Genomic DNA, 11,052 nt, shown 5'->3' on the forward strand with positions numbered 1-11,052 from the left:
AGACTTCGGAGTTACGAAAACTAAGACAACTAATGTACAAGCAATGATGGACTTTATGAACCTGGCGTGTATATATTCCAAATTTTAAATGCAAAGCATTTCTTAGCGAACTTCGGCGAGTTTGACCGTATCTATCTATCTATCTATCTATCTATCTATCTATCTATCTATCTATCTGTGTATCTATCTATCTGTGTATCTATCTATCTATCTATCTATCTATCTATCTATCTATCTATCTATCTATCTATCTATCTGTGTATCTATCTATCTATCTATCTATCTATCTATCTATCTGTCTGTCTGTCTGTCTGTCTGTCTGTCTGTCTATCTCTATAACTACCCGCCTATGACTAAGCTCTCCTGGCTGTTTCGTACATATTGAGATATGTACGAAAATTAGTATGGCATATCATGACTGTATGACGGGCATAAGTGACTTGTCTTCATAACATGAAAATCATGACACTTGTGTCATGAATGTCATGACTTACATGTCATGGTTTTGATGCTCTTACCATGGCTTCTTCATAAGACATATTTCAAAACTGGTATGGTACGACATGACTGCATGGCGAGCATAAGTGCCAGGCCCTCACCTAAAAATCATGACACGCATGTCATGAAAGTCATGACTACATGTCGCGCTGATGGTGCGCTCGTCGTCGTTTCGCTATTTTAAAATATACCAAAGTTGGCAATACGTGTGTGAATGGATAATGAAGGTGTATGACTGGTGCAAACAATATAATCACAACATGCGTGTCATGTAGAAAGATGACTACATGCCAGCTAATAGTGCGCTTACCGCCGTTTTGCTATTTCATGCGTGTCATATAAGAACATAACTACGCACTAGGCTAATGATACGCTCACGGTCACTTCGCTAGCTTCACATATACCAAATTTGGTGTTACTAGACATGAATGAAGGGCGAAGGTATGTGACTGGTGCAAACGTGATGATGATGACATGCGTGTCATGTAAGAGCACGAGCTCATACCAGAGTCACGATGCAGTCGCAGCCATTTCGGTAGCTACACATGTACCAAAGTCGGTATTACGTGACTTAAATAGGCCACAAAGGTAAATAGCGCGTCCAAACATGATAACCATGACGCGCGTGTCACGTAAATTATGACTACATGCTACGCTCATAGCGCACTCGTGTTTGTTTCGCTTGCGTCAGATATACGAGGTTTTGTATTACGCTACGTGAATGGACGACGAACACAAATACCAGGCGCAAACAGGATAATCATGACATGGAAGTCATGTACCGCATAATTTACGTCTGCCTCGTTGCATTGTGCCGATTTCATTGTGACATGTGAACCTTCCTCATTCGTTATTCGCATCTCATCGATTCCCACTGTATATAGATCTGGCCATTTTTTTCTGTTTATCCTGCAGATTAAAAAAACGCACCTCCTGAATCATACGGAAACACGCTGTACATCTCTGATCACTGCAGAAAACAAGCGCCTGCAAAGGGTTAGTCGACTGCTGTCACGCACTTCCAGCCCTATTCACGACAGTGGGCAAACCTAGTGTTGCCTTACGCACGTGCAAGGTTGGAGCTTAAGCAAAAGTTATTGCTGTCACAGCGTAAGCTTCAGGGAAAGTTGCTTTGGGGAGTATAAAATGCGAGGCTGGGCTCAAAACACCTCATCCAGCAAAAACCACGGAGAATTCGTGCGCTCCTTATCAGTGCTGATTTTACTTTGCTGTCATAACGAATGTGGTTGATACACTGAATGAGAAAGTATGCCAGTTGCATTGTTCTAAACAGTGTAAGCTCGCTAATGCGCTTGTCTCTGTCTAAAAAGTGTAAGAGCTAGAGTGCTAGCTTGATTTCGCATGTGAGTTTACCTGAATATATTGGGACGTTCCACCCCAAATATCATCATAAACATGTGTGCATTGTCATTTTAGATTATGTTATATTGAAAGCAGGATGGGGTGGGTTGTGTGTAATTGAATTAAAGCGTTTTCTTTACCTGTGAGTGGAATGGGGGGCCGTGAACTTGTACGTGCTAGTGAGCAAGTGCTGCAGAAGGGCTTGTATGTCCATCCGTAGTCGACTATGAGTGCATGCCTTGTGTGACCATGACATTTCCGAATGCAGGTCAACTGTAATCGTTATTCTATTTGTTGTCATAATGCAGCGTATCAAAATAAATTGATACTTCTGTGGCACCAAGGTGCTCGAAATGCTCTACTGATGAGAGAGTTTTCTGCATCGAAAATAACAACCTTCGTCGTAGTGACCTCAGGAACCTTCAGAGTTGTCTGCAGTTGTGCTTAAGGAGTGTCAATTGAAATGAAAACAATTGTGTGAAGCGGTTTAAAATACAAAACATAGGTGTAAAATACAACCATTAACTTAGCAGACGTAAAAAGATTGCTAAACCACGCCTGAAAATACAAAAATTGTCATGTACTTGTGTATTCAAAATGAGTACCATATAATTGCCAATAGATAACTACACCAACAGAAAAACTGCAGGTACCAACATGAAACTGAGTGTATCTGTGCTGTAGCTGACTTGTGTTCCCATCTGTTGTAGTTATGCATCGACAATTACCTGCTCGTTAGCCCACAATGGTTACATCAAGTAAGTAGCCCGACAATTCAGGCATTTCCTTCATTTTTGACCAACCCAACGCAATAGGGTTCACGTGACATTAGAGGCACACAGGATCTCTAGTACACCACTGTCCCAGCAAATTAACTTTCAACGGGAAGTTCTTAAGTTGGGGCTTGCAGAGACTTCATTGACGTATTTGTCAAGGAAATGCGTCATCAAATACATATGACAAAGTAAAATGAGAACAAAAAGTTTCCTCGATATGTATGACCTAAGAGTCTAACACAAGACCTCTCGGTACGCGATGACAGGTGCCGGGCCCCTCTACATCACTGAAGCTCCTTCATGAGCCTTCTCAAACGCGCCTTATTTCTTTCACAGCTCCTCCCTTTCACAGTGACTTTGGTTGGGGGGGGGGGCAGGGTAGTGCGTGGCCTCACTGTTTATAGTCTGTGAAATAGAGCACTGTATTATGACACTAACTAGCACTGAGAATGACCACTTTGGTAGTTTGAGATCTCGATTCATCAAGAACCGAAACACCGTCCCAAGTTCGCGGCTAAAGCGGCGAACTGCTCCTCTCACGTTCTTAAAGCGCTGTGTGGCACAGGCGTAGGTTACCCGATTAGTGAGAGTGCACACCTTGAGATTTCTGTCCTCAAACGACGAGGCTTTCAATTAGTGTATGTCGAATACTAGTGTTCAGTGCTTATTAGTGATATCTTTGTGTGTCTTTCAACGTGCGCAGTGTCCTTGTATATGTTAACTACTGCACCTAGCGAAGGGGCTAAATCATGAACTTCAACGTTAGTCGCCAGTATGTAAACGTGCTATTAGGCGTAAACGTGAGTGCATGTTTGTCAAACGGTGCTATAGCTGCCCCACACCAAAAACATTGTGCAAGCTGTCATATATTGGCGTAAAATAAGCAATCAGCTAAGCCTCTGTAAAGAAACGGGTCACTTTCGTGTTACACCACTTCATTTGATGAAGGGGTGAACCACGTTTTTTTCTTTGTCTGCTGTCATGCTTTGCCTTGCAGTCAACCACCCGTTTTTTTTTCTTCTTTTCTTCAAAGCTTGACTGCCACGCGTGATACAAATAAATACAAGTAAAGTGCGAAAATCACTCTGGGTCATGCCATGATCGCTACACGTTTCTACAATTTCGGCTCCAGATAAAGTTGCTTTTCATCATTAATTGAGTTAGTGCTGCAACACACGCCTAATCATTATTGCTGCTTTCGCGGCATTTAAGTTTTGCAGGGGTCACAAAAGGTGCAGAGTTTCAGAGCCTTGCAAGCTCATCGTGTGGTGGCCACGAGTGGTGCTCTTCGAGGCAGGAAGACTTCCCTGAAGACTAGTTGGTTCCCACTGAACTGTAGACGTGCAGAAAAGAATAAACGGAAGACAGAACGGAGCACAGACTACAAACTTGTATGCAAGCCAGCCCTCACTGGTGTATATTTGTTCTTTCTGGTCGCGCAGCATGTCAGTAGTCACTAGGCATTGGTTGAATGGAATCTTACGTGGTTGATCATGCGACGAGTGTGCTATATTAGACTATCATAAAAGAGAACTTCAAGGGAGGAAAGAAATAAATTATATAGTTTCAGTAATCTATGCAGTAAAGGACAAATATATTTGCTTTTATAAAGCATATACAGTTCACTTTACTTTAAAATCTTTCCCATTGTTGCACAAATTATCTGTCACTTTGTTTGTTCTGAACTATGCCAATCTCTCTATAATAAAATACACGCACTCAATGTAGCGCTCCGCGTACTTTTTACTGAATTTGCTTCCAGCTGATTTAAAGAAGCAGCGCAAACTATAAAGTAGTACTTATGTCTTTTCATTTTAATATAGCCATGAACACTCATGTAGCTTTTAAGCTGTACTGAAAGTTGACCAAAACATCTTCCGAGAAGCTTTTTTTCATCGGGCAGTGTGACATTCTTACTGTAAAACGTCCCATCATACTGTTCTGCATATCGGTGTTTCAGTGAAATGCTCATAGACGAGTAACCGGCATTAACCTGCGAGAGCAGTTGGCCCATAAAAAGCAGTTATTCTGGAACAATCGTGCAGCGACTGCTTGATAATTTAACTACTGTTTCTTGCTTTCAGTGTGATTTCGCCTATTTATAAGACACTTCTTGTAAGAGGTAACCATATATGTCAGATAGTCGCTTGTAAACTTGAATCATTGAACTATAACCAAAAGAAGAGAAGCTTGGGAGGCGCCGAAGATTTGCATTTGGGAGTTAATGCATCGGCCGGGCATGTCGCGTGTAGGCAAGATAACCACTGGTCATTAAGGGTTACTGACTAGATTTCAGAAAAAGACGAGTGCATCAGAGGTAGCCAGAAAGTTCTGTGTGCCCATGAGGTTTGCACGTATAACGTGGTAAGTATGACGTGTCTGCACAGGAACGAGTTGATTGGCGGAATGAGGAAGAGGCTTTGCCCTGCAGTGGGCGTAGTCAGACTGATGTTGCTAATATTGGTGTTGTTGTGGTAAAAAGAACAGGGAGCTCGCTCAGAGAAGATGACGTGAGTTATCACCACTTGGGCAACAGCTACAGTTGCAAATACACCGACCCTGACTCATGTTCCTGCTTTCGCCGCGCAACATTTTGGTGGAGGTGCTGGGTACTATTCTGAACTTCACCAGCAGACGTCATCTACCTTCCGCCACCATAGTACAACAACCACCAATGTCTCAGCGAGTGCTCACGGCTATGCAATCATTAACATCCATGCCAGTGGTCTCCTTGGCCTAACCCCCGGACCCTGGGTCATATTGCGACACGGATAAGACTGACGTTGAGGAGTGGCTAAAACTGTACGGTAGAGTGAGTGACACCTGCAAGTGTGACCCGGCGCTCATGTTAGGGAACCTGCGGTCCTATAAGAACTGTCCGGCAATGGTACGAGACGAATGAAGCTGACCGCGCGAGCTGGGATGCCTATAAACAGATAATGCGATATCTGTTTGGTAGACCGGTCAGTCGTCAGCTGGTCGCAACGAAAGAACTTGCGGGTTACGCTCGTACAACAACAGAGTCCTGTGTCACCTGCATGCAAGATGCGCTGTTTTTCAGCAGTAAATCTGATGACAGCAAGGCCGTGGTTACGAGACTGGCCACATATTAAAAACTATTGCCGATGATGCCTTCAACCTCCTTATGTGCAACGATTGCACTACGGTAGATGGAATCATCAAGAAGAAAAGGCCGTCGAGTTGGTCACGTGTACGCAGATTTCCGAATACCACCGCAACTTCGTCATGTGAAGACCCACTACGGCTCGTACAGCCCAAGGCACCTGAATGCATCGTAGACCTTATTCGTCCTGGACTTGAGGCCACGCCTCCGGCTCCACCTGTTCGTTCTTACTTCAGGGACAACATGCCCACAATGTTGTTCCTTCAAGCTGTCGTTCGAAAAAAATCGCAAATTTGGGCATACCATCACTATGCTCGGTCCAGAAAACGACATTGACTAGGTTATCTTGGCAAGTGGCAGCCAGACACAAAACTTTACACCAATCCGCTGCTATACAGCCGGGTGGCGCACCGTAAATTAACAACCAATCTGCTTCAATTGTTCTCGTATTGGACACATTGCCCGTCACTGCCACAGCTGCTTTGTGCCACCACCTCGGTGGTCGTCTTGTAGTCACAACCACCAGCTACCGGACAGTGGTACCTCATTCTCCTACACACCGACCCAGAGCATCAACGTCGACAATGTACCGCCAAGGTCCAGGCGCTCCCAGTCTCCATAAAATCGTCGGACATGTTCACCTCTCATGCACCACTCTTCGTTCCCATCCACAGCTGGCCTTTTAACTTCGGTAAACAAGGCGGTGCAGCTCGCGGAGGTGACACTGCAACTATGACCCGGCCTTCAATATCTTTCCGGCCATGCTTACATGCGGAAACCTACTGAATTGGAAATTTAAACAAACGTGTTCATGTCAGATCCCTTGTCGACACGGGAGCACAGCTTTGGGTTATGAGCGCTGCTCTCGAATGAAGTCTCAGCAAGGTTCTCGGACTCACAACCGATGGTGGCACCGCAATTGTTATTCGAAAATGTACAGCCCGAGTTACCATCGGTAGCCACTACGCTACAGTGTATCGTATTTTACTTGAACACTGCCCACTAGACCTCATTCTAGGAATAGACGCTTTTTCAGCACGAAGCCCATGTTGACTGCTCTGAATTCGCACAGCTTGACCTCTCTTTCCCTGCCCATGCTGAAACTTGTGCACCGCCCTGTTTATGTTCCGCTGAGTTCGCTCAGCTGTCCCCACAAGTTGCGGCAGCTGTTGTCATGACGCCCTCTCCTCCCATCTCAGATGGCGACTACGTCGTGTCGCTACTCACTGACGTGGTTCTGACCCGAACTATTGCCCTGCCAAGTACCATAGTCTGAATAGAAGAGAAGCGGTCTTGCGTATCAGTCATAAATTTAAGTTTTCTGCGCACGTGCGTCCCCATGGCATCGCTATGGCGCATCCCTCCTCTTTGCAAAAACACCAAATCTTTTATTTTGCCACTGAACCTCTCTCCAATACCAGCACACCTTTGAAGCCCATTGCTTCGTCCTCGTCGACTGCTGGCGACATTTTTGCTATGATCGCACTGATCGTGCTACGGATCACCCGCTGCCATCTTACCGCGACATTTTTCACTTTATTAACCAGCCCCTCGGACAGACATCTGTTGGGGGGTAAGTGGTTTTGTAATTGGGATATGAAGAGAAAATTGTGCCCCGCAACTGTCTCTCAGGGGAGGACACCTCAGAAGTAGAGCACGGGTAAAGGCAAAGCAGGGTTGAACGGAAAGAGAGAAGTTAAAAGGAGAGACGTATAAAACACGATTGGTTTGCGTCACAGTGCGGGCACCTGAACCATCGCGAAAAACCGCAACACTAACGAAGAGCCACGGAGAAGGCCGGGGAAAGAAAAAAAAGAAGATAAAAATATTTCGCCGGAGAAGATAATGAGCCGAGGAGGCGCCTACAAAAATAGGAGTGCCTCGCCTGAGTGGATAGTGCAGGCAAGGGAAATGAAAAAAAAAAGAAAAGGAGTTCTTTTGAACTCACAGGTAGAAGTCCTGAAGGCCTCCATGTGGTCGATATGCTACCGGCTATATCCTCGGCACACCAGCATCGGGCGCAGCAAGGGCTGCAGCACAAATTCCACGCACCCGTGAGTCAGTGGCAGCACATCAAGCACAGCACGGACCACGGCCGCTGCCATCCCCGCGTCCTTCGCGTCGGCAGACGAATATGACGAAGTGGGTGTTGAAAATTGTGTAGAAGGCGAGGAAAGGTGATATCATAATTATGATGAGAGCAGTTCATTCGGAATAAAGAAGAGGTCAACCGGTGGGCTTCGCCATGGGCACGGCAGCTCGTCTTTTTTTCTACATTTTGATGCCGTGAAATCCTGGGAGAAGGACCTTCGAAAGTGAGACGGAGTGGACTTTACGAATTTCGACCGCAGTCGTAGCCTCGAGGACTTTTGTGAAGCCGCCATCGCTGAAGCTGATGTGCGAGGCCTAACCACCGCTGTGACCGGAGCACGACTCCTGTTGCAACTAAGACTACTGGAGCACCCTTCGACTGACAGAGTGCAGGTATCGTCTGAAGGTTCGCGAGATGGGAGCCTTCACGTCTAGTTCGGCTCCAACCTGACTCGCCCTTCCCGATGATGGCCCGATATTATCAAGTCAAGGTAGTCTATAGATCAAGAACATGCATCTTGACAGTGCAGCCCTGTGAGTGCACGCATCGTCTGTAGGCTCACGAAACGGGAGCCCTCACGTCTTCTACGGCTCAGTCCTGACTCGCCCTTCAAGACGATGGCTCGATCTGCACAAGATCATGAAGAACGACAGCCCGACAAGTGACAGATATTCATTGTACAAACCTTCTGCGATGAATGCCATGTTGACTCCGACTTCGCCTCGTGACATGGCCGGCCAGTTATCTCTCCCGTTTCAGAAACTGGGCCGGATAATGAAGGCCCTCAACGAAAGGCGAAGTCAAACACGCAAGGCCGTCACACAGGTCATCGCAGATATCGAACACTTAAGCCATATGGACCACCCATCAACATGTGAGTGTCGCAACATTCACTGAGTTTCGACTGAACAGTATGAGCTTCTCAGAGGAGTTTATGAGGAGATTGAAAACACAGTTGACATCAATCATTTGGAAGCAGATATGAAGTTAGCATAGCTTTATGAACACCAGATCATTCTAGCCAAGGTCAGAGTAGAATATAAGATAGCAGACGTATTAAATGCTCGACAAGCTCCTTTGGAGGCCACGAGGCAAAGGATTTGGACAGAAGTACAAGCTAACGTGCACTCTTCATCTGTCGCGCCATCATCAAGCCTTTGTTTCTTTAGCAGCAATCTTGTTCTACGGAAGCTAGACGACTCAGACTCACGACGAATTTCTGAACGAGCTGGAAGCCGGAAAGTCACTGATTTCACCACCGTGACGAGCACCCAAGTACGTACAGAACAACCGCTACTTGCAAAGAACTGGCCTACGCCTTTAGAACTTCCATCCGCGTACACTATCAATGAAGCAAACGACACGACAGTTACAGCAACTCAAGTGCACATGCTGGAAGATACTTGTACGAAGGTAAAGCAGAAGGCATCTGGAAATCCAAAAGATGACACACTGGAGCTTGAGGATGATTGCATGCCTAAAACGCCAGATTCTGTTGTATTGCAGTCCCCACGTCTGTGCAATCAAATACCTGATGAAAAAAAATCAAGGTCATTTCGCCAAGGGAAGAGAAATTTAATGTCAACGAGAAAACGGAAGCCTACTGCCAGTACTTATCAAAACTACGGCACATCGTGTAAGCAACAGAAGTCAAGAATAAAGAGCCTGTGGTTGGCACGGCATATAATTACGAAGATGCGAATTGTTAAGACAACGTCAACTCCCCGAATAAAACTACCCAGACCAACGCAGAGTGAGATGGCTGATGATCCCAAGGTAAGGGCATTCAAGAGAAAAAAAATCAAATTCCAAGGAACAGCTGCACCAGAAACTAGTGGAAGAGTCTGCATAATGGACTTTACTGTCTAAAGAAACTGATCGTAGAAAACTGTGTACCAAAGGTGACGCGTCCACTGGCAAGAACGTAAAAAAAAGCGCCGTAAACATCACTGGGAGGCTAAGCGCATAAAGAAATCCGGAGGATTCTATACAGAGACTAACGTGGAACTCGTAGTAATGAACATTGTGTACTCAAGATCTATGTGCGATTTTAGTGTTCTCCGTCATCATTGGCCACTGTGGGGGCGCGGAGGATGTTGAAAATTATGTAGAAGACGAGGAGTGGTGACATCGTTATTAAGATGAGAGCAGCCCATTGGATCAAAGAAGAGGTCCACGGGTGGGCTTCGCCATGGGCACGGTGGCTCGGGAGGAGGTGGTGAAGCCATGGGTGGACTTGACGGGGCTGGAGGATCACTCGTGAAGGAGAGGGGGAAGGTATCCGAAGGGATGCGGCGGCCGCCGACGAGAGCGTCGCGAAAGGATCGACACTTTACGACCGAGGCTTCGCTGCTTCGCTTGTGGATGTTGACAGTGGTCCTGGCCTTCTTCAATGCTTGACAATGCGTCACGGGGCTTTTGAAAGAGGCAATTAGGACGGCGGCCTCACGCTGGATCTACCAAGACAAGCAGCGAGGCTTGTTGGCTCGTAGGGTGCCGCTGCAGTTGATGCAGCGAGGGTGCTCTGCAGGGCACGGTGTGTCGAGGTGGCTGCCGCTACATGGAAGGCAGCTCTCGTCTCACGAGCAGGTGTTGGTGGAGTGGCCGAAACGGTCGCAACAGGCGCACAAAGAGGGCCGGGGGAGGCATGGACCAGCAGGTGTGCGCAGCTTGAAAGGGAAAACCTCCGGTGGGACCATGGTTGCTTCAAAAGTGGTAGTGACCCACTTGCCGCGGCGTGCACAAGAGACGACCGGTACGGCCGATTCAATGTTTGCCGCAACGTTAGCGGAATTCAGTACCTCGTCGACCCCGTAGATGACGCCCGCACAGATGTTGCCTTCGAGGAGCTTATAATTGACATTTATAGAGCAGACCTTTTGCACTCCGAGGATTTGTCAAGGGTCTGCCTCAGGGGTGATATTTACATGCATGTATATTGATATTCTAGGGGGCAACGCACGAGTGTGCTTGACGAGGAAGACAAAGGGTTGTATCAGCTCGATCGCTGGTCAAATAGTCACGTTATTAACGCTGGTTTCAAATAAATCTAATCCACAGCCTCGTCGATATAGTGGGTCTTCTTTTCTGTAACATAATTGGTGGAATTAAAGAATTACAGGCCGATTAGCTTGCTCTCTGTAGTATACAAGCTATTTACAAAGGTAATTGCTAACAGAGTAAGGAAAACATTAGAATTC

The 11,052-nt window shown here is 46.3% G+C and overlaps 1 protein-coding gene across 1 annotated transcript in view; it reads left to right on the plus strand.

Annotated features, from left to right (window-relative positions):
- The window catches only part of LOC119184943 (uncharacterized), a 43,446-nt gene extending 39,436 nt beyond the window's left edge, over positions 1–4,010 (plus strand). Inside the window, exon 4 of the mRNA XM_075870326.1 lies at positions 3,849–4,010. Within this exon, the coding sequence (XP_075726441.1) occupies positions 3,849–3,954 (106 nt within the window). The 3' untranslated portion in view covers positions 3,955–4,010. The remainder of the gene's footprint in view (positions 1–3,848) is intronic.
- Positions 4,011–11,052: the final 7,042 nt, after the last annotated feature.

This window comes from Rhipicephalus microplus, chromosome 8, assembly GCF_043290135.1.
Source record: "Rhipicephalus microplus isolate Deutch F79 chromosome 8, USDA_Rmic, whole genome shotgun sequence".
Classification (NCBI taxonomy): Eukaryota; Metazoa; Arthropoda; class Arachnida; order Ixodida; family Ixodidae; genus Rhipicephalus; species Rhipicephalus microplus.